General features: G+C 43.0%; 1 protein-coding gene and 2 long non-coding RNA genes across 3 annotated transcripts; 2 read left to right on the forward strand and 1 right to left on the reverse strand.

Moving 5' to 3' along the window:
• The first annotated feature begins 3,602 nt into the window (after positions 1-3,602).
• LOC116446127 lies at positions 3,603-5,085 on the forward strand. Its single transcript, XR_004241056.1, has 2 exons — positions 3,603-3,716; positions 4,495-5,085. It is a non-coding gene; the product is annotated as an uncharacterized LOC116446127 (long non-coding RNA).
• Positions 5,086-5,555: 470 nt separating this feature from the next.
• LRRC74A (leucine rich repeat containing 74A) lies at positions 5,556-22,862 on the reverse strand. The gene is given in 14 exon segments (XM_032112031.1): positions 5,556-5,631; positions 6,884-6,984; positions 7,637-7,711; positions 8,930-8,961; positions 8,964-9,016; positions 12,581-12,624; positions 12,626-12,771; positions 16,822-16,903; positions 17,581-17,630; positions 18,633-18,931; positions 19,496-19,572; positions 20,199-20,303; positions 20,851-20,932; positions 22,147-22,862. Coding segments are annotated over 14 exon segments (1,317 nt in total). The 5' UTR covers positions 22,242-22,862.
• On the forward strand, positions 15,565-16,684 carry LOC116446126. Its single transcript, XR_004241055.1, has 2 exons — positions 15,565-15,852; positions 16,246-16,684. It is a non-coding gene; the product is annotated as an uncharacterized LOC116446126 (long non-coding RNA).
• Positions 22,863-23,184: the final 322 nt, after the last annotated feature.

Consider the following 23,184-nt stretch of genomic DNA (forward strand, 5'->3'; position numbering starts at 1 on the left):
TTGTCCTCCTGTAACGTGATCAGGTACCCCCTTCCCATAAGGCCATGAAAGCTGGCATATTTGTCCCTTGAGAGATACACAGCTAATTTGCACATCAGTGAGGTAACTAAGGTCTTCATGAAATGTCTGGAAGACCAATCTGTCAGGTCTGTGGCATGTGTCTGGCTGCCATCTCAGCAGCCTACAAGGAAGAGAGGGTGGCAAGGAATGAACTATGGCTTGATTGAATTCTCTGTTGGGCCAAATGCAGAAGGAAGTCTTTTCGATTGGGCTCTCTGGATTAAGAAACTCTGGAAGAGCTTCAGTATTGTTGATGGATAAGGACTCACCCGCTTAAGAAGAAAAGAACAACTATAACATAAATCTTCAGGAGCTGAAATGTCTATTATGATCTCGACCTTTACCAGTGTCTTGTAAAAACCATTAGTACCAGTCAATTAACTCGAATCTGCTGCTTCATGCTGAAAAAATTAAACTTTGTTCTTGCAAATTTTCACTCCATCATCTCTTCAGATTCTGTAACTTTGCTGTAACAGAGTCAGGTGAGGGGCCTGAAGCATCTGAGTTGCACTGACCTGTACCTTGTACATGGCATGCTCCCAGTCCTATGATGCTTGATTTTGTGCATGGCTGCAAGAAGCCCTTTTGCATAGGGCGCATGTCCACTGATATACACTGACCACTCCTTATATGGATGGGAGGCTACTGGAACAAAGAACTATTGATCTAAGTTTAAAAGAGGAAGACTAGGCTTAGTGTACCTGCTTCAGCAGCCCGTGAGATTTCTCCTTTGCAGCTAAAGCCAAAAACCTGTAGGCCAGTTCAGCTAGACAGATCAAAGGTCTTCAGTCTGAATAAGCTGAGATAGTTTGTCGTAAAACATTAGTCTTTATACTTATTTTGAGATTTCCAGAGATTCTAATTAGTGATGTCTCTATGATGTCTTATATGTTGTCCTAAGTATTGTGGTGGTGCCAAGGAAATTAGTCTGAATGGAGTTTCTTTCTGCTGGATGGGATTCATTACAAAAAGATTATTTTCCTTGCAAGACATACAAAGGTTCATCTAAACTAGCTAACACATTAAATACCCTGGTAGGCATGTTGTGTTTTCAAAGCATATTACTTAAACTGTTATTTTCTTTCTAATATTGAAGAGCTCTGACAATGTCACTTGGCTGTGTGACTCTCAGAAGCTATGGAAGATATGTAGTGTTTAGCCAGCTTTTTACACTGTCTAATTTTGTGCTGGCAGGCTGAATTCCTGAGATATGTTAGATGAGTCTCAGAGCTGCCTTAATTTATGCTAGCCAAACCATTTCCTTCTGCGCCATTTCGCAGGTGCAGGATCAGCAAAGCAATTCATGTTCCACTCCCCAACCGCCCCTGCTCAGTGTCTTACCAGAGTTTATCCCCGAATTCCCAGCAAGAGGACAAATGCTGCCACCAAGCTTAAAAAAGCCCTATTGATCTGAGAATGCTCAGAGATCTGCACAATACAAACTGCAACTACATCCCTCTACCACACTGCTTGCATGTGACCAAAATCTTCACTCTCAATTTTAGTTGCATCAAGCCACATAGTAGGACAGAAGGTTGCATCTAGTTCCTTCCCAGAGATTCAATCTCTTTCAATTTTGTGTCCAGCAAAATAAATAATTTTTATTTATCAAGTCCTTCTGGAATGAAAATGTGGTCTCAAAATCTTCAGCTGAAAGAAACCATCCAATCTCCCTGCAGGTTTTTCCTGGTGTAAAGGTACAATCTAGCTGCCACGTTGTTGTCGCTCTGGAGTTTAAGTGGACACTCAAATAAATTAAAGCGACACCTGCCGCAGGCCAGTTCCCATCTCTATTTGATTATGTTGTTTTCTTACAGAAGATTTTTGATGGCTGTAGCTAATCTAGAAACTTAAGGGTGATAACTGAACAAATCAGTTTAACTGGGCATCTGACTCTGTGCAAACCTAAGTAAGTGGGATAGTAATGCGTGACTAATACACAACAGCACTTTGCATAAGATAAAGATCCATGTGTAACATATGCAAGCCCAAGACACTGTGGGAAGAAAACACCAAAGATACTGAACAGTGTCTATGTGCTACTCCTCTACTCCAAAGTGCACCCTTTTCCTGTACAACAAACGGTGCTGTAAGGACAGTGAAGCAGGACCTTCACTCTCTGCCATCAGGTATCCTGAGATCCTATTGTTTTCTTTGCCTTATATTCCACTCTGGAAACACGTGAGAAACTTCTCACTCCTGATCCAGCTTAACTGACCATAGAGCATCTGCCTGCTGATAAGCTAGGAAGCTCATTTCAAAGGAAAATCTGGGATGCTGCAAATCTTGTTTTCTGTTATGTAACAATAATTGTGTCATGCAAAAAAAACCCTACTCTTTTTTTTTTTTTTTTGTGCAAATATAAAAACATTAGATGTTCACAACTCTCTGGCCTTAATTCTGAGTCTGCATATGTTGGTATTTCATTTTATGCCTCTTAAGCTGAAAAAAAAGATTCAAAAAAGGATTTCTTGGGGCTGAGGGGGAGAGAGAGGCATGGATATTTTTCACTGGTATAGCCAGGGAATGGTGAACAGTTTGTCGACAGACTTGGAGCCACTGAAGAACATCCTAGGACATGACCTGTTTTAAACAACAGCCCCAGCAATGCAGAGTATCTGCACTCAGGTATGTGGATCAGCTGCTGTAGCTTCGGCGGGTCCAAGAGATACTAAGACTGTCCTGTAGCAGTGACTCCTCTCTGTACACATCACACATGTGGGCCAACAAGCAATGGCAGAGTTGTCACATCGGTATGGACCAATTGTCAGGTATCTTCAGTTCCTCAACCACAGCCCCAGTGAGTCCAGCACAAAACATGTCACAGCCACTGCTCACTGACCCACCAGCCTCTGGAGCAGGGTGCTGGAGGAACATTGTACAACAGTTAAAATGATGCTCCTGCTGGTTGTTCTTCACAGGAAAGCAGCAATGAAGTAGTTGCGGGAAGAGTAGCTCTGGTGAGACCCCACCTGCATCTGGTTCTGGGGTCCACAGCACAAGAAGGACCTGTTGGTGTGAGTCCAAAGGAGGGCCACCAAGTTAATTAGAGGGATGGAGCACCTCTCCTTTGATGAAAGGCTAAAAGAATTGGGACTGTTCAGCTTGGAAAAGAGAAGGCATTAGGGCGACCCAATTGTGGCCTTCCATTACCTGAAGGGAGCCTCCTGGAAAGCTGGAGAGAGACCTCTTATAAGGTTATGTAGTGACGGGACAAGGGGGAATGACGTCAAACTGAGAGCGCGTAGGTTCAGATTAGACATTAGTAAAAAATTCTTTGCTGTGAGGGTGGTGAGACACTGGAACAGGTTGCCCAGAGCAGTTGTGCATGCCCCATGCCTGCAAGTGTTTAAGGTTTAATGGAGCTCTAAGCAACCTGATCTAGTGGAAGGTGTATGTATGTCAACGACGGGGGGTTGGAAGTAGATGATGTTTAAGCTCATTTCCAGCCCGGGCCAGTGGATGAGTCCGTGAGAACAGGCTCCGGGCGAGGCTGTGCTGACACCTGGCGGCCGGCGCGGGCACTGCCGGGCCCCGGGGCCTGTCCCGCCGAGCGCGGTGCTAGCGGGGCCGGCTGGGGCTGAGGGCTCCCATAGCCCAGCGACGGGCACCGACCGCTCCCTGCCCTCTCCGAGTCCTCGTGCAAGGTCCTGCAGGTTTGGTGTACGCTCCTGTGCTGCTTAGGGGTGGGGTAGAGTTAATTTTCTTCCCAGTGGCTGTGTTTTGGATTTGTGCTGAACACAGGGTTGATGACAGAGAGATGTTTTTGTTATTGCTGAGCAGGGCTTACACAGAGCCAAGGCCTTTTTCTGCTTTTCACGCTGCTTAGCTGGTGAGGAAGTTGGGGGTGCATGGGAGGTTGGGAAGAGTCACATCCAGGACTGGTGAGCCCAAGTGCCCAAAGGGATATTCCAGACCCTGTGACATCATGCTCAGTGTAGAAAGTGGGGGAAAGGAGGAGGAGGGGAGGGATGTTGAGAGTGATGGTGTTTGTCTTCCCAAGTCACCATTATGTGTGATGGGACCCTGCTCTCCTGGAGATGGCCGAACACCTGCCTGCCCATGGGGGGCAGTGAATTAATTCCTTGTTTTGCTTTGCTTACATGTGTGGCTTTTGTTTTCCCTATTAAACTGTCTTTATTTCAACCCACAAGTTTCTAGCTTTTTACCCTCCAGTTCTCTCCCTGATCCCACTAGTGGGGGAGTGAGCAAGTTGCTGCTTGGGGCTTGATTGCTAGCTGGGGTTAAACCACAACAGCTTCTATGAAAATGTACCTCAGTGTTTAGCAATAGTCAAGAAACACTAATGACGTTTCAGGAAGGATTAGGAAAAGAACAGAAAACCCCACAGTCTTATACCCCTGCATGTGCAAACTGGCCAGCATTTCAAATGCTGCTCTGATTCTTCATCTCAAGCCCCCACATATTCCATAGGTGAAGAGGGTGCTGACTGCAATCACAAGTCAATTGTGGAAGAGTCACAGGCATCAGAGGACACAGACCTGCTGGGGTAATGAGATGAAGCCTTCTGAAGGTGGCTACTGAGCAGACATTACCAATGCCATCATGCCCACAGTCATCTTGACCTCTGATGAGGCACTGGAGCCACCTGAACTCTATCAAAGGTTTCAAGATATTTCAAACATTTTTTTCTACATGGGAATTCCATTCGGAAAGAGATACCAAGTTGCAACTAGCTTCTTTTCCTTTCCACCGAAGGCTGATCTTCCCAAAGTGGCCAACTTTTCCTAGTTCTTCAAGATTTTTGGTGTAAAGTCTATGTTGGCAGTTGCTCACATGGCAAAATGTACTTCCTGTACATATTAACCTTTTCTAGATTCTATTTTTTAATAATTACTAATATATTCAAGGCTTTAATTCCTTCTTAAGAGCTGCTAAAATGTATTTTTTATTGTTGGTTTAAAAAAAGTACAGTATCTAAGCCATTTAAAATCTGTTATGTCTTCCATCTTTCTAGCATATTTTTCCCATGGAGGTATTAAAGACAATTTCTATCACCCATAACTTTTTAAGCAACGTGAGCTGTAGTTTCTCATGAATTTATTTTTTTTCTCTTGCAAAGGTCCCTCTGTCAGATCTGCTAAGGTGGCAGGGGATGACTGCAGGGCCCTTACCTCAGTCTTTGTCCATGTGCTTTACCTCAAAAGGAGGTAATAACAACGTATGAGCGTTTTAGTTTCCCAATTCCTATCTTTTGCCTTCATCTTTGCAAGTAAGTTCATCACTGTCAGCATACAGAGCAAGACAGATTTGGTAACCAGCTTCAAAGGACCAATCTTTCCTTAACAGAAAAAGACCAGACTGTATAGGAACCTGCTGTGCAATGGAACATCAGCTTCATTTTTACATTCAATAACTTAAGACTATCAGAGCTCCCCAGTGTTGGGCCTCCCCAAGCCCAGAGCCACTCTGAGCTTTCTTTCAGTGGTGCTCATACAATCTTGCATTGTCTGACCTGCCTCCTTGCTTCATTTTTATGGCACTTCCCTCTCTTCCTCCTCAATTTTGCCTTCCACAGGCTTCTGTGCTCACTCCTGCTCTTTCAAGTGACTGACTGAAAAGAAGTGAGCCAGTATTAATCTAGTAAAGTGAACCTTCTCTGTTCTTAAAGCTGCTGAGAGGATCTTGAGGAAACAGCCTGAGGTAGGAACAGTAAGGACAGCAAAGGTCACAACTCTTCTGACTCTTGTCTGCAAGGTGAATATTACCATTTCACACATGCTACAGTGCTAAAATGCATCAAGGAGCTGGATAAGGGGTACATATCTGTATCTATTTTCCCCCTTATATCAACTCTGTCACATTAATGACATCAGATTAAGTCTTTGCTGGCCACTGGGTTTCAACAGTTTCATCTGCTTACTGCTTAACCACCATTTTGTAAGTTGTGCCTGAAGTGCTTGGGAACCCCATGTAACCTCTGACTCAAGATTAACCAGGTTAAAGCACATCTAGCATCTGAGCAGGGATGCTTTTAGTATGGCACTGATATACGTGAAGGAATAAAGACTGGACCCAACAAAGTAATTTGCTTCTCTCTGAAAACATTAGGAGGCTAAGAGGAAAACGGACCCATTGCTTCTAGCTTGAAAACTAGACTACAGCATATATTTAAACCCATTAGTATGTGCTGAGGGATGGGAATATTTGGGCATGATTAACAGGGCTTTCAGCTGATGAGTCACATGTCAGAACTGACTGAAAACCTAGGGGGACTTTTGGGACCAATGACAAGCAGTTTAGCCTGCAGCGACTGACAGCCTCTTAGGAGTTTGCTGCTGAATGCTCAGGCTCTCAGAACTTGGACATGATTGCTACAGGCACTAAGGAAGAGGCACTTTCAAGAGAATGAGAAGTTCTGTAGTTTGAAAGCGGGTTTCCAGGGAAAAGTAGGTCTCCTAAGAAGAGAAATCAGAGAGAAGGAAAAAAACCAAAAGTCCCTGAGGACAGAGGAAAAGTTCTGACAGCACAGATATGCTGTCTTTGCAAATCTTACTCTGGCTTCAGGGGGGACAGTGTTGAGCTGATGCTTCTCATCTTAGGCTTAGAATGGATGAAAATGCCATTCAGCTCGGAGATTCCTGAAGGATTCTCACGGCAAGTTTATCCAATAGGAAAATAAGACTTGTAGTTTGATTCAACAGAACTTCTAAGCATACGAATTTTTTCATCTACCTTTTACTTAGGTAAGTCATGGACTGGTCAAAAACATATGTCCCTTCACATCCTAAGATGAATAAGGTTATGTTTATTTGGTATTGAGTGAAATTAAAAAAAGAAAGATGGACCAGGAGTCACGCACCTGTAATCCACAATTGCTGTCTGATTCTGGTCTAGATTGTGCACTAGTTCACCAATGTGGACTCAGTTCAGTGGGATGCTTTGTTGGTAAGAGAAGAAGTGCTAGCGCTAGAAGTGCTAATTACCTGCGTAATTATAAGCAGAAAAATCCTCCATATCCAAGTGGGGCCTGGCTGTCTTTTAATAGGTGAGCAGATGGCCTGGTGCATGAAGGAAGAAAGACAGAAAAAATCCAGAATGGTGGTGGGGAGGCAATTTAAACCTTTTTTTTTGTTTTGTTTTGTTTTTTGTAAAAGAATATCATTGGCCATTGCTACTGATCCCAAGCACCACAGTGGTTTTGGCAGGTAGACAACTGTCTACTCCATTGTACAGGTGAGGGTTTAGATGTCTATTTTTTACTTTCTTGTAGCAGCAAGACATAAGAGTCTATCAAGATCCTGTATATCCTATACAACCAGTGGATGTCTGTGATATTCTAAAGTTGGTCCATTATCCTTGATGCCATCTGCAGTATTTATTGGGTGTCATGGTATTTCTGTTGGTCTCATTCTAGGCTCAGCTTTTGCTATGAGTGAATTTAGCCTTTTAGCCTGAACAGTCACAGAATCACAGAATAGTCTGAGTTGGAAGGGACCCAGTAGCATCATCATGTTGCCGGCAAAACTGGCTGGTAGCTGTGCTGCAGCAGAGAGATTTCCCTAGAGCAGTACCCTACCTGAAGAGCATTCTGGCCATGCTTTCAGAGGCACACCTGCATCAGGGCTTTCCAGAAGGCTGCCACAGAAATCTTTATGTTTCCATCCTTATCAAAATTCCTAAAAAAGTTCTCAGAGTTGTTGGTTGTGCTGTTTCAAAGAGTTCTATTGGAAGCACAGATAAAACACAGGCATGACCATGAAACAGCCACTGATACCTGCCTCCAGCTCTCCTCTCATTCTTCCATCTGTCCTGCTTTTATTCAGCCCATCACTGAGAGATATGAGTTCTTGACTCCTTGTGCAGTCAAGCCTTTTGTCAGAACAAAGACCTTTTGTTCAGGTTAATTCCATTCTTCTCAGTTATACCTCCTTCTCCCTCTGCCTTGAAACAAGACTCAGTAGTAAACCTGACTTTCTTTTTCTTACAATTGCATATGGTTATTTGGTCCTCATCCCAGCAGCCACTGCTTGGCTAGGCTGTCTAATCCAGACAGTTCTGTCCCCCAGATCTCTGATCACTTTAGTTACTCTTTGAATTTTGCTTCTGTTTGAATGAGGATACGCTGAATACCATAATGGCTATTAAAAACTGCAAAGCATGGTAGTACAAGTGTCACTAGCTGTGAAGCACAGCAGCGTTGTTTGATGCGAGCTAACAGCCCAAGCCTTTGCTTAAGTTCATCTGAAACCTTATCCACAGCTAAGTCTCACCCAATTAGCTGAAAATCTGCACAGCAGTTAAGAAACACAGTGGAGCTGGTAGTGCAAAAGTGTTACTTAGCTCAGCAATGCTCAAGTTCTTGCGTTGGCTTCCAGCAAGGAGGACAGCACCATCTGCTGCTATCCATGGAAACTGCAGACCTAGAAAAGCTGAGTAATGTCTATTTCAGACAGTAAATACTGTATCCTTTGTAATACCATGTCCTACCTTTATGAAGCACTTTAATTTTGATGCTAAAGCAAAGCTGTCAGTGAAAGGTTCTATGACAGTCACCTATTGGGATGGGCTTGTGATGAGGATGGACACTCATTTGGATCAGACCTGAAATCAATCAGTTTGTTTTACACAGTGAGCAAATACCTATTCACATTCCATGTTTTCTCCTCAGTGCTCTAAGATCCCGAGGTAGCAGCTTCTCCAGAAGATCAAAGGCTTTGCTTAGTCAGTCTGTGTGTACTGAGATGTGTGAACATTGTGACTCTCTTTGTGCATTTACTTTTCTGAAGGAACTTGGCTGAATTTCTCACTTGGAAGAAAACTTACCCCTTTGCACCTCCATCCCTCCAAGTGTCTGGAGCATATGTACTGTGTACAGGGAGCTAAGGACACAAATTCAGTAGCTCACCTGAATCACTTCCATGGGATTTGGATGCTGTTGGGGATCTTGCTGATACAGCCTTTGACCTCACTGTAGATGACATCTAATTCAGGATGCATTTAACATGCCAAATCCCACAACTTGGTAAAAGTTCAACTCATTGTGGTACAGAGGGCAAGGAAAGTGCAGTCAGTGTGGACGCCCAGAGAACAACAAAGCCTTTCTTGTGTTCTTAAATACATTAGCCATTCTCTCCTAAGGTTGGTGCCTTCTGCCATCTCTGCTCTTCATTTTCAGGCAACCCCTGGAGACCAAACCATAAGTAAGTGTTCATCATTCTCTTTTTCCATGTCTGAGATGGAAAGAGATCTACTAATTTGTATAGAAATTAGCTTAATGCAAGGTAGGTGTTCATTAGTAAATGTCTACACTAAAGATCTCTTATTTTTGGCATTTCAAGTGATTCATGTTCATCCCTGAGACAGTTCCAGATGGGTCTCCTCTCCGTTCTGTTAGGACTTGCAGACTGCAAGTTGAACAGTTAATGGCCACATTGTGCCACAGAGTTCTGAAAAAATTAAAAATAAAAATAAAAATCACCCAAGACCTTAAAGGATTAATATCTCCAGCAATGGAGCTTTATAGCCCAGACAAGAAAGATGATCCTCTCTGGGAAGGGGCTGGGTGTCTCTAGATGAAAAGAACTTCTGGCAAAGCTCTGCTTCATTGTGTAACCCTAAGAAGAAGTTCCAGTCAGCAGAAGAAGGCCCAACATTTGTTTTTTCCTAAGAATTTCAAACAGGGTAGTGACAGCTCAGCATTTCAGAGTTCATGTTTTATGTTTTAACATTTACTGAATGGGCAGCAGCACAGTGTCTTGATTCAGGGGTTTGGAATATTAGAAAGTAAGCTATCAATGCGAATATTAGTGATGTCACCGTAAATTATTCTTCTAAATTTATATTATTTTAAAAATAATTAAAATTAAATAATTAAAAATTTTACTTTGCCTTGATTGATCTCTTAAAGAAGCGACTATGATTTTGTTCATACCCACGATGACAGGGGAATTGTTCATGTATTATGTTAGTTATATACTTAACTGTTGAAAGTTTCAAGGCAGCTCAGGAAATTCATGAAAGCTTTTGTTTCTGTCATTGTTAGAGGTTCAAGCACTGTATTTTTCCCTAAAGTTTATTTATAAAGTTTATCAATGCATTCTTACAGCTTTTTTTTTGAAACTTAAGATCCACTGTTCTGTAGATCCATCTAGAAGCTTATCATCTACTGTGCAGGGAGCTCTTGGCTGTTACTACTCAAGCCCAGTCTTGAACTAGTCTGGGTCCAGCTGGGTTTATTAACTTTCATTCAGCACCAAGGGTCTGATGGATGCAGAGTGGCTCTCTGGAGAAGCCATTCAGACATCCTTGCACTATGGACAGTAGCAGAGTGACCTAGTCCTGGGAATGCAGCACAGGAAAGCTTGACCTGGCTTTAAGGCTGCTGGCTTTCCCCAGGGTTGCCAGCCTGGTTTGACCCCCTGGCAAAGCTGGGGGACTGCCAGTGCAACCTCAGGAGCAGCGTAGCCAAAGCACCATGTCTGGCCTAACAAACTGTGCTGAGGTCGGGCAGCACCTGGAGGGAGCCAGCTTGGGCATTTCTGCATGTTTGACATAGTCAGTCCAGTCCAGAAAAACAACATGCAAGCAGCTGAAAAGCAACAGTAGTTTCTTTTGTACCGTGATGCTGAAGATGAGCATGTACTGGCTACTTTGATTCATGATTTGTGAAAGTGTTTGATTGCCAGTATCTGCAAGTTGGAATCCTATAAAGAGTAGATTGTAAATAGAATGTGGGCAACAGTAATGCTTAGAAATGTTGTCAGAAGGAATAAGCTGTTGTTAAAAATGTGCCTTTCTGTTGCTTCACCATTGCTAGTACTGTCAAACCCATGTAAAGGTTTCTAGATATGATCCATATTCCAAATTCCTCTTATAGACACACTAATTATTCATTCTTTAAAAGTGAAGATAAGCATGCATCACTGAGAAAAGGGGCAAAAGAGGCTTTTGTTTATGTCTTTCCTTAAGTTTCCTATAAAGGATTAACACCTTTACCAATTTCTCAAAGATTTAAGACAATATAAGGTCTTTGGCACTGTATATTTACAATTACTCAGAATTGAAATGCAAGACTTCCTACATCACAGGTGGAATGAAATCCGTCAGACAGATGAGATGATTATCTACAAGCATTTGATTCGGATACAGAAATGTCATTGTAAATTTATGCCATTGACCATTTATCTTGTGAAATGCCAGGTAATTTAGACCTTTTCAAGGGTGAGGTGAAGAGAACAACTATTAACCCTAAAAAGCAGATTCATAGTGAGATTTAGGTTGAAGATTAACTCCTTGCCTTGAAGTTTCTGAAGTGTTTCCTATTAAATAAATGCATTTCAATAATCTCTTTTAATGTCTTAGAATTTAGCTAAAATTTATTATTCTTTCCAATTTTATTAATTGTTTAGGTTATTAGTAATAAAACTAGCAGGACCACATCTACTGTAATGCAGTTCTTTACACCCATACAGCCTGTTTTAGTTTTCCTTTGAAGAATGAGGCCTGACTCCTTGCAGACTTGGAAAATAATTCTCTTTGATCTTAATTTATGCAGGAAAAAATCTTTACACTAGGGGAATGCCTGTTCTTCAGATGATCTCTGCTGAAAGTACTTGATACTCTCAAGAAAGACTATGGATGAATATTATTTATTCTGCTTATTTTTAGTTTCTTTATTTAATATAGTAACTAAGAAACACATGCAGATGTAACTTAGATACAACCCATTACATGAGTGTCCAAAACTGCCCATAAGCTTTATTTTTAGCTTATTTCAAGTGTGAACATAGTATTTACATTCCAAGTCCCAAATGTAATTTTTGTGAAAATGCTCTTTCCTTTAATCATGGTGCTCCCAAACGTGGATGGAGGGCCCTGAGGCCCCTAACACCTTCTGTAACTGCTCCCATGAAGAACCAGTGGATGGATGGGAAGGTCAGGATTGGATTAATACATACCCAGGTCTCTCCCCAAGTTTGATCTTCAATGCAACCCCTGCTCTTACTCAGGAGCTTAGGAACATTTCTCAGTCTCCTATTTCAGAAGCAATAGAGGCAGCGCATGAGGTTACAACAATATGTGTCATGCTCCCATGTTGCTACAGAGTATACTAAGATTTGGTCTCTTTGGTTTCTTTTTCCTTTCTACCAGCCCTTTAATGTTTGATTTGGATTTTTTTTTAAACAGAACTGCCTTGCTTTCAATGCCCTGAAGCATCCATCTTCTATTCCTCAGACATACTGACAGAATATCAAAGTACTTCACAGTATCTAGCATCTTAGGTTACCCTGGAGAAAGACAGCTCAGGGGATGAACAGAATTTGTCCTCCAGTGGTAATTCACTCCTTGTTCTAGTTCTGCTGTTACAAAATGGAAGGGAGTGAAATGTGGTAAAACTACAAGCACCTCTCCAGAGCTAGACCAAAGCCAAATTCTTCATGGCTCCTGGAAGGGTTGTCAAATACTAGCTTTTTTTTATTAATGACTATGCAATAAATGAAACAAACAGCAAGTGGCAAAACAGTCTTGGAAAGGGGCAGCTCTGTGATCCACCCACTTCCTAAAAATGCGTAGTATATGGTCCTGGAGTCTTGAATTTGGAGGGAGATCTGTTTTTTCTGATGGTTGTGACTAGTGCAGTGGCATCTTCTGTGGTCAGGAGATTACTGGCCATCTGTAAAAGAAGAGACCTAGATCCAGACATGGTGAGAATGAGGATGTCATGTCTAGCAGAAGGCCTACTGTAACCTCAAGGACGACCCTTTTTTCCCATTCTTCAGCAGGCACATGGAAAAACTGCGGTCCCTTTCAATGGGCTTGTCTGTTATCTCACCATATCTTGTCTCTGTCCCACAGAGGTCTGCAAGCTTCCAAGTGGAGTTACCTTCTCAGTTTCTCTCTGCCTCTTAGTGTGAAATTCCACATATCAGGTCCCTTACATCTGTCATACAGAAGGATGTGATGTGGATCATATTCAGTCATGTGACGGGGAGAGGCTGACGAAGTGGGCTGCATTTGAATGTGTACTTGCTAGTAAGGCCCCTCTGGCTGGGGTTGTGCCCCTCGGGACATTTCCCATTCTCTTGGCTCCTCTTGGCAGCACAGCAGATCAGAGCCCAGGCTGGTCCTCTGCCTTCAGCCTGCTACAAAGTCTGGCTGTCTGGCGTTACAGGGTTGGCATTGCCATGTGCCTCTCTTAGTGCATGAACATCATCTCTCCCCCTCCTTGGACCTCATGTGCAGTCCCCATTCCCATGATTAGAAAGAAAGTTTCTTTGTTAGCCTGGGCAAGCAGAAGACATGTCCTCGTTTAGGTCCTTCGTGCTATCAGCTCCTAAGACAATCTGAGTGGCTACAGAGAGAGAGGAATGCCTCTGGGTGAGCTAGTGACTTTACCTCAAGCCAGGTTAAGAACAAGGCATGCAGACACATTTATTTACATAATCTGAAATAGCAGTCCCAAAGACTGGTATGGTTGCAGTGATTTACAAAGACAAAGGGGTCCAGAGACAGGCCTACATTAATAGCTTTAAAGATGCCCCTCAACCACCATAGTGTCATTTGCAGGCTCTCAGGATGGTGATGTCTGAGAATGCAGCTTGCAAGCAAGCTGACTTTTCTGAGCTGAATTCCTAGAGTCTGGTCTTGGATTAAGAAGATGCATTAGCTCTCAATCCTTATCTCTGGAGGCATTTTAGCTGGTGATTCAGTTTTGCCCTTTCAGGGATTATTGAACCCTATCTTACTAGAAGACAGTTTTGGCTTTCTTTTTCCAGGACTTGGTAATACTCCTCTATTTTAGGTAGTGCTGTGGCATTGCCCTGTTTTGGCAATGACAGTTTATCCTGTGCTTGAATAAATTCTTAGCAAATCATTTACATTGTGAAGGAGGAAGGTAGAGAGAGGGAGGATTTCTTTTATAAATAGACACTGTCTGTTTTTCTCACTATGAAAAATGGCCAGATTCTCCTTGTCACATCTAAAATATTAAGACTCACCCTGCTTATGTTTGATTAGCAGAGGAGAGGAATTCAGCTTCATCTGATAGCTTTGCCCAGCTGTACATGTGCCAATGCCAATTCACATGCATCACACACCTCAAGGTGTAAGTTCTACTTAGAGCAGGGTATGTGTGAATTCATTTGTGTCTGCTGTGACACTGGGAGAGATAGGACTTGCTGCCAACACTTGCTTCGCATTCTCAGAGAGAATTTCTCATCCAAATTTTCCATGTATGGAAGGTTGGATGGAGGCAGATGGTGAATTTAGCTGACTTAAAAATATTCCTTTAAGAAACAAAACAGAAAGAAACAGATCCTGCAGTAATCTCTGCTGCTCCTGCTTCAAGTGAGCTGGAAGGAGAGAAGAGACGTAAAACCTTGAATTTTGGAGAGGCATTTTTCTGGACTAGGAAGATCAAACGTTTTCGTACTGATCTCTGTGTTGCCTGCAGGCTTTTTCAAGGCAGGGGCATGTTGACTTGTCCTTGCTTCAGTTTTAATTGTTCCATATTTTAAAAATATAGAGTTTTATTAGAAAGAGATATCAATGGAAATACTGAACTAGGAGAAGGAAGGCATTAATGAAACAGAAGGCATTATGTTACTGAGATGCTCAAGGAACACTGGATGCTCACAGCACATGCTTATGGCCATTATGGTAGCATGTGTGTTGAACATACTGAGGGAAGAAGGACATTCAGATATTCATGCTAGTCTTTCACAGTGTAGTAACAGCACCTGAGATTATTGAAATACTAGTTGTTTTGTTTGCTTTTCCTCTGAAGGACTACTAGCATACTTGGGTTCTCACTTTGTCTGACTAGGCAGATTAGGCAGCTTAGTTTTGTTCCTTCCCTAGTCTGTGCCTTCCTAGTCTTGCTTCTTACTGTGCAATGGCTAAAACCATTAGGTTTGGGCTACTTAAGAAAAACTGAAACAGCTCCTGAACTTTGCAATCCAAAGCTTAAAACAAACAACAGTTCTGATCCTGTGAAATTTTAGTAGAGTGCAATTTTCTGCTTTATATGCACTGGGGTTCTTCTCTTTCAGCCTCTTCCTCTCTGACAGACTGCTCTGTTACTGTGGTTTCTCATGCTGCATGTGTGTTCCCATACATGATTCACAGCTGCTAGAGTCACCTACAATGAGGGTGAGCCTATGAGCCAGCTAGAAAGCTCTGGATCTGGGTGCCCTGTTTTTTGTACTACCTACCAGGTCATGGGGCACTTTTGCTAGAGAAGGAAATACATGTTCACTGTGCTGACACTATCCAGCTCCCCAGTGCCTGTACTCCTGTGTCCTGGCTTTTGGCCACAACAAAGTTAATTTTTTTGCAGTAGCCATGAGGGGGCAGAGCCTGGACCCACGTGGGCATGCGCTCAATTTCCCACAGTTAGAAGCTTTCAAAAGAAACAGACGACAAGAGATGTTCGCAGAAAGGGTAGCCGAGCCAAAAGAGGCGGGGCCTTCCTTGATCTTCTCTTTTATTTGGAGAAGGGGAAAGGGGAGGACTGGGGGCGGACCCGGGGTGACCGGCCAATCAGACACTGCTAAAGAGTTTGAGTTACATTTGGTTTTGCCCGAGCTTAGAACAAAGGGGTTCACAGCACATGGCAGAGGCAAGTGTCTTTGGGAGGGGAAGCTCAGAACAGGCAGCAAAAGGCATGTCTAGGTTTTTATTCTCACCACCTCATGTCACTGCCAGGGGTGGAAGTACAGGACTCTCACGTCCCAGAGGAAGGTGGGCGTGACTTGCAGGCCAGGAAAAGCAGGGGCCCAGAGAGTCCATCATTCTGTGTCTTGAGGTCATGCCATGTTGAGTCAGTTGGTGAGCATTCTTTGCATGTAAATCATCCTCTTCTTGTATAATTTTGTTATTAATATTGTTGCTGTTACTGCTCATTTTCTTATCTCATTGCTGTTTCCAGTAAATAGTTCCTATCTCAACCCGTAATCTCTGCTTTTTTCTTTCTCAGTGAAGAGGCTGGTTTTTGTCATGGTCATAGAGAAAAGTGGTGGAGTTTCTAGCACTATTTAATTCCATACCACCCACATCATGGCAGGGGTGTGGGTTCAGCAACAGGCAGCTGGAGCTGGAAGTGTCACCATCTTTTGCTGGGCTTGGGCTCAGGGGTCAGCCTGGTGGAGCTAGCCCCTCTCTGCCACCAGCGGTGCCTTTCCCCTTTCTCTGAGCTGAAGTTTTTCTGGTTTGGTTCTGTAGGTTAGAGCTGGTGAACCTGAGATGCTGCTCTGAGAAAAGGAAAAAAAAAAGAAAAAAGGGAGAGAGCAGTGGCCACGTGGAGTGGAGCCCAGCTGAGCTATATGGACCCCAAGCTGCAGCCACAATAACTGCAGCTGGAGCTGCAGCCATAGCCCAAGCTGCAGCCAGAGCATTCCAGTCCTGCTCCCACAAGGTCAGGCCCAGGAAAAGAGTCCCCAGCCTGTTTCAGAACTCTCTCAGGTCCCACCAGCTTTTGTCTTGTCCCTGTTTTTCTGTTGTTTTTCAGGCTGGTTAACTGGAAAGTTAACCATGCTGGGCACTGTCTTTGCAAAGTGTCTTTCTTTATTTGGTGGGTAAAATACTCTCTCTTTTATATACTCTTTTATTAATGTTGTTGTGGTTATTACTATTTTTCAATAAATAGTGATTATATCTTGTAGCCTCTCCTAGTGTTTTCTCCATTATTAGAAGGAAGCAGGTTAAAGAATTTAATTTTCACACTGTATTTTAAACCAGAACATTTTTTGTGCTGTTCCTAAACCATGACATCCTGGCTTTGCAAAAGTAGTAAGTTACTGAGCTTCTGTCCCAGGAGCTGTCCTTATTTCTCAGAGGACTCCTTGTGGCTGAGGTTCAGCTCCTTCCTTTGGTAATTGTCCTACAGAGAGACAAGTGTGCAGGGGGAATGTGATCTTCCAGCCAGCTGCAGCCAGATGCCATACCAAGGCTCCCAAGTGAGGATGAAAAAGAGGGATATCAGACACACTGAAATTTTCAGTGCATGGGACATCAGCAGCCCAGAGATTGTGGCACTGTGTGTCCTCAAACAGGCATAGAACATCACAGTGATTATCTTCCTGAAACAGCAAAAGCATTAGGACTTTGTGTTACGCAAACTTCTCTCATACAGCTCATGTCTTGCCTGCAACACATCCTGCAATTCTGTTCTTGTCTCTGTTCCACTCCCACCATTGTCCCTTGACCAAGAGCTCTTGCTTCAGGGCAGCTTCTGAAAGTACCAAATGATTAAGAGGCTTTGAGACAGGAACTATCCAGAGAAGTCAAGCCTCTCCAGTAAAAATATTTACTGGAGAATTGCAAACTTTTATGAAGTTGTGTTCTCTTACACAGTTCTGAAGGTTTGTTTCTCAGCCAGACACACACAGCTGTCCTGAAAAAATGTTGGTGTAGTTCATACAGCACTGTGTCCTCTCAGCCTCTCATATTTCTGAACTAAGCTCTTAGCAGAATTATGCCAGGAAATCATGTGGGCATTGCCAAGTGAAATCATGCCAAGTGAGGGCTGCAAATGACCTTGGATTTCAGGTAACTCACTATTAATGCCTCAGCAAAGTATGGTGCAGTCTCCTCTCCAAAGTTGTTTCCTGGGGAAGAAAAGTATGTTAACAATGCACTGATCTCTCTCTTGGTGCTGTGCTGGGGTCTGCACAAAGCTGTGCTTTTAGGTAGAACCTCTGGTCCATCACAGTCCATATCTGGCTGCAAGAAGTTGTGGTAGGTTGACCTTGGTTGTACACCAGGTGCTCACCAAGCCTGTCACTCCCCTCCTCAGCAGAATGGGGGAGAAAATAACATAGAAAAAGCCGTTTTGAGTCAAGAGAAAGTTTAATAAGGCAAAAGAAAAGGTCACACACTAGAGCAAAGGAAAAGAAAATATTTATTCTCTATTTCCCATTACCAGATGACATCTAGCCACTTCCCAGAAAGTCAGGCTTCCATACACAATGTTGTATAGTGGTGTATACTCATAGTGGTCCAGAAGACAAACATTGTAACAACAAATGTGCTGCCGCTTCCCATCGTCCCTTCCCTCTACCCACAGCTTTTCTAGTAGCTTTTATTGCTGAGATGTATGGTATGGAATATCCCTTTGGTCAGGTTGGATCAGCTGTCCTGGCTATGTTCCATCCCAAGATCTTGCCCACCACCAGCCTAATGGTGAGGGGGGATATTGGAGAGACAGTGCTTGATGATTTGGGAGCCAAAACTTTCCTGTGTTTGTTAACACCTTTCTATCTACCAATACAAATCACAGCACTATGAGGGCTGCCATGGGGAAAATTAATTCCATCTCAGCCAGACCCAATAGGGAAGTTAGTAACTATTCTACTTTGCTCCATGGAGTGGAATTACCCAAAGATGTGGGAGATGCTCCAGAAATTAACTAAGTTTCTCTTGAGGGACTGGTTTTCAGACATGCTGGAAATTGAGCAGGCCAAATATTTAATCACATCACTTTAAGTCTAGATTTCCACTGTTACTCTGGGTTCCCATCGGAGACATAGCTGAGAGATTGATTTTGCTCATGGTCTGAGTAATATTTTCAGGGTGAGAGACTGAAATGAAACACATTACTTATCTTCTACTGCCATCAGTGTTTGTGTGCATACAGCCCCCCAAGAGCTGAAAAACATTGAGGTAGGACACATTATCCAAAAGCAAACTGGCAATGGTTTCAGCTCCTGATATGTCTAGGTGCTCATTAGAGATGTTTTGGAAGAAAAGAAGGGAGTATAAGAAGGATGAGTCCAAAGAATGTACTGGTTTTACTGTCTTCTTAATGCCCAAGATACCAAGGGAATAATGCAAGATGAGCAATATGAGAAATGGTATCCAGACAGTAATTAATGTGTAGGTTATAGGTGTATTTAACCCTGTATCCTTCCTAACACAAATAAAGCCCTAGAGACGTCAGTTTCACATAGATCTTTGTCTTCAGTGAACGAAGAGGCCTTTGGCCAAGAATCTTTTCTTTCAGATCCCATGGCCTATCAAAATGCTTTTTGTATATCCCAATTTCAAATTGAAGGAACATTTGCACCCATTCATATCTGAACATTTTGCATTATTCCCTTAATCTGGTTAGAAAAGTTTCTCCATGTCATATTGGAGAATGGAATTTCCTGACCAAAACATATTTTCTGTTGGCTAAGCATAAACTGGAATGACTTAGTTGTGGTAATTACTGTCACATCTGCTAATGAAGATAACAGTTCCAGTCACCAGACCGCCACTATATGCACACTTCTGCTTTTCAGAAGCTTGTACATTTTAAAAGTAGTGCAGCAGAAAATATCATGACTTTCAGAATGTGAATGTTTTTGCCTGGGAACAACAGTTATTTGGTTAAAATTGGTTTTCTTTCAGATGCTTGAACTTGATGAGCAATAATTTTGACTGCAAACAATGTCAGATTGTGTACTAGTTCTTGAAGGGATGATTCTCTCACATCTCTACTATGCACATGGCTCCTTCTACCAAAATGCAGTTGTCTTCCAATTCTAATTGTGTAATGGTTGTGGTGGACTGGGAAGACAGAAAGGTAAACAGAGACATACAAAAAATTACTGCAAAATTAACAAGGAGGATAGTTTCCTCAGTTCAATGTTCAGACACTGGCTATTTCCTCCAAACTTCAGGAAGCATTGCAGGTCTTGAGCAGGCCAGTGATCAGGGGATGTGACAGAGCCATGGCAGTGGGAATTGGTATACAAAAGAGATGTTTTCCCGGACTGATTTTGACTGGATTGGACCTTCTGTTGCTTTGTGCCAGCCTGGAGACCCAGGTTCAGCTCTGAGCTTCAATTCAGGCATCTTGGGCCTGTCCATTGGTGAATGTAGCACCTTCCTATGCAGAACCCAGAGTGGGATATGAGTCCCTTCAGTCCTATCTGTGGCCCTGTAGGGGTTAGAAGCACTGAGGGCTTGTGTCCCATGGAAGAGCATCAGTTGCTTTTGGGGGTAACTCCATGAAAGGACATCAGTTGCCACACAAAACTTTCATGTGTAGAGGATGAGAAACATTAGGGATGCTCAGAGTTCCTATGTTTTTTTCTACCACACTATACTCCTTGATGACTTTCAGGCCTGGGAGAGGCCTCAAATTCCTGTTATTCTTGAAAACGCTGCCCCCACTGTTACTGGCTACTCACCACCATAGCACTAACAATGTCTTTGATACCTTTATGTCCTAGATCATGGTGGTTCTGATTTATGTAAGGCTTGGCCAAATTTTGAATAAAGTGTGAGACAGTGTACTAGTTTGAAAGCAAACCAGTGAAAGACTCAAAATCAGAACTACAATTTAATAGGAAAATTAAAAATAAATGCAGTAGTACAGAAGCACTGACAGTCAGAATACAACCTGACACCCTGTCTGGCAGGGTGGCGGTACCAGTCCGATTAGGTGGTGGCTGCAGTCCTCCTGAAGTGATAGATGTGGTTCTCTTGAAGGGGTGATCCTGTAGAAGGGTCTGGTCTTCCTCTAAGGCCCAGTAGTGGTTATGTAGCTCTTCTCCTCTGGGAACCCAGTAGGTAAGGGCTGAGTGTGGTGTCCCAAACCTCAGATTATACCCAGGCAGGAATGCTTGGTTCCTCCCTCTGGGCGGAGCATCTCACAATGGGATGATGTAATTTTATGAGTCATGCAGTGAGGATGGATGGCCCATTAACAGAAGATACCCCCCAGAGGGAGTTATCAGGGATGTGTCATGGAAGAGATAAAGAACACTGCCCCACCTGGTTTTAACAGATGGTGATAGAATACATACTTTTGGTTACATCTTAGATTGTAACCTGACAGACAGGCACCACTTCCATCAGCCTGCATGCTTCCAAGTATATGGGCTCTGTGCCCATAATGTCTGCTAAGGCCTTCTCAGGCTCTGCAGAGAAAAAGTATATTGATGAGTGGTGCATTAAGTGTCCCCCCCTCCTCTATTAAGTAAATTAAGCTACTTAATAAAATTAAGTAACACTATGCAGCAACAGTACAGTTTTACTCCTTATGCATTATCATCCCCTGGTTCTCCCCATCCCTTTATCCCAGACTTCCAGGAGTAAATGTATCCTCCTTGCTTATCCATTTGACATCCAGTGACTTGCTGCAGCTTCTCACCAGTCTGCAATGTGATTGAACCTTTTTTGGTGTAATTGAGAACTTTTGACATCAGGCAAAAACTTGGTTTTTTGTTTTTTGTTTTTTTTATAATCTTAATTGAAGCATGCAGCTGATATTGCCAGCAGAGGTAGGGCAGCTCAGAACATTCTGGCTTACAACCAGCAGAAAGAATCCCAGCATTTTCATCTTGGCCATTGGGTGTTGTTGACACAGCTGCAGTGAGACATATCAGTGCAGCTGGAGGCTGTATTTCCACAAAAACCTGTCATTTGGAATTCCTTCATCAAACTCCATACTTAGAGCTCATATTTCTCCATGTTGTTATATGCATTCAGTGGTCTAACCTCAAGACAAATTCCCCTCTCAACAAAGCCATTTTCCAGTTCAGTCTGAAGCCTCTAACAAAATAGTCTTTGTTCTTGTGTTACTATGTTTTTTGATTTTCCTTCCATTTATAACAAGTTAGAAAGTTCTCTTCCTAAATTACGGATAAATCCTACTGTTACAAAAATGAGTGCAAGACTTGTTTAATCAGATGACTGACTTCACGAGGCAGAAAATAAGAGGAGAGCCACCAGAAAAGACTAGTACAGTTGTGGCAAACCCATGGTGTGCAGACCACAAGAGCTACGCAGTGTTTCACCAGGAGTGCACAAACAGGGCCACAGTCCCATCCCTGGTTTCAGCTAGCTGCTCCTCCTGCTCTATTAACAACTAGAGGAGACACTAAAGAACAAAGAAATAGTTCTGGTGCGTAGAAAGCAGTTGAAGAAAGATGTTTGACATCAAAGGGAGAGCTCTTAAAGGGAAATTCACATCCCCCTCCCCCACCTTTATCAATAGCCAGATTACATGTGGCTGTCAGAATTCTGGCAGGAATCATGTCCTTGGTCTCCTTTTTGGTTACATACCAGTCGGTAAGTACGGCTCTGACTGTAAGGAAAGGCTAGTGAGGGCAGATGGTCAGAAATCATTCCATTTCAACCCCTAGGTCAGTGTCAGGAGCTTGCGTTGCCTTCTCTGCTGAGGCATCAGCCAGTGACACAGACTCCTGAGACTCACCCATTTTGGACATAATTCTGGTGTGCCGTGAAACACATTCAGTTTGTCAATGCAAACCTAGCAGAGATGTGACTCCCTGGATGTGATGGATCTTCCATTCCTCTCACTGAAGGCCCTCTTCAACATGCTGTGGATGTACTCCTTCTACATCCCTGCTTCCTGCCCTGCAGTCCCTGCAACAGTGTATGCATATGGTGCTGGCCCCAGTGTGGGGATGAGCTCCCTCTGGGAGTGATGGACAAAGCTCTCCTCAAGTTCTTCAGGCCATGTGCAGAGAACTCACAGTTCTCCCACATTAGGTTCTTGTTCCCTCACAAGCTGCCTTTGTCCCCTTTCTCAATTTCTCAGCCCACCAGGCAAAGCAATTTTTTTATCTTCATCCCATTTCCCCACAAATGTGCAAGCCAAACCGATATCAGCTGCTCCTACCTCTCTTGAACTGACTCACAATTCCCCAGCCACGGGGGCTGACCTTGTGATCAGACTCTGGGAATGCTTTCCAGTATACTCTTCTTGCATGGCAGAAGAAAAAGCATTTGAATGCTACCATGTATTGGGACTGAGTGTAAGTAGACTTACTGGAAGTGATACAGCTTCTCTTGCCCACAATTCCTAGTTTATTTTATAGTTATAAAGAAAGAGAATTTGGAAAATTTCCTTTTACGGGGACTAAATGCATTAAAAAATAATGAAGTGTTATTTTGCCAAAATAATTTCTGGCTAATAGCATAATACATTTTTTTTTTTTCTACTTTGAATCTTCCTTTTCATTCCCTGTCACTGCTTTTACTGCCTTCTTCCCTTACTCTCTATTTCCCTTTAGAGCTTCAGGCTATTAACCTGTAATTTTGTACCCTTCCTGGGTGTCACCTAGCATTGATGTGTGATGTGGAGCAGTTTTGCTGTTCATTCAGTTCTATGTGGGGGAAAGACTGGCCAGCTGGCACCCACATCAC

This window comes from Corvus moneduloides, chromosome 6 (genome assembly GCF_009650955.1).
Source record: "Corvus moneduloides isolate bCorMon1 chromosome 6, bCorMon1.pri, whole genome shotgun sequence".
In the NCBI taxonomy this organism is placed as follows: Eukaryota; Metazoa; Chordata; class Aves; order Passeriformes; family Corvidae; genus Corvus; species Corvus moneduloides.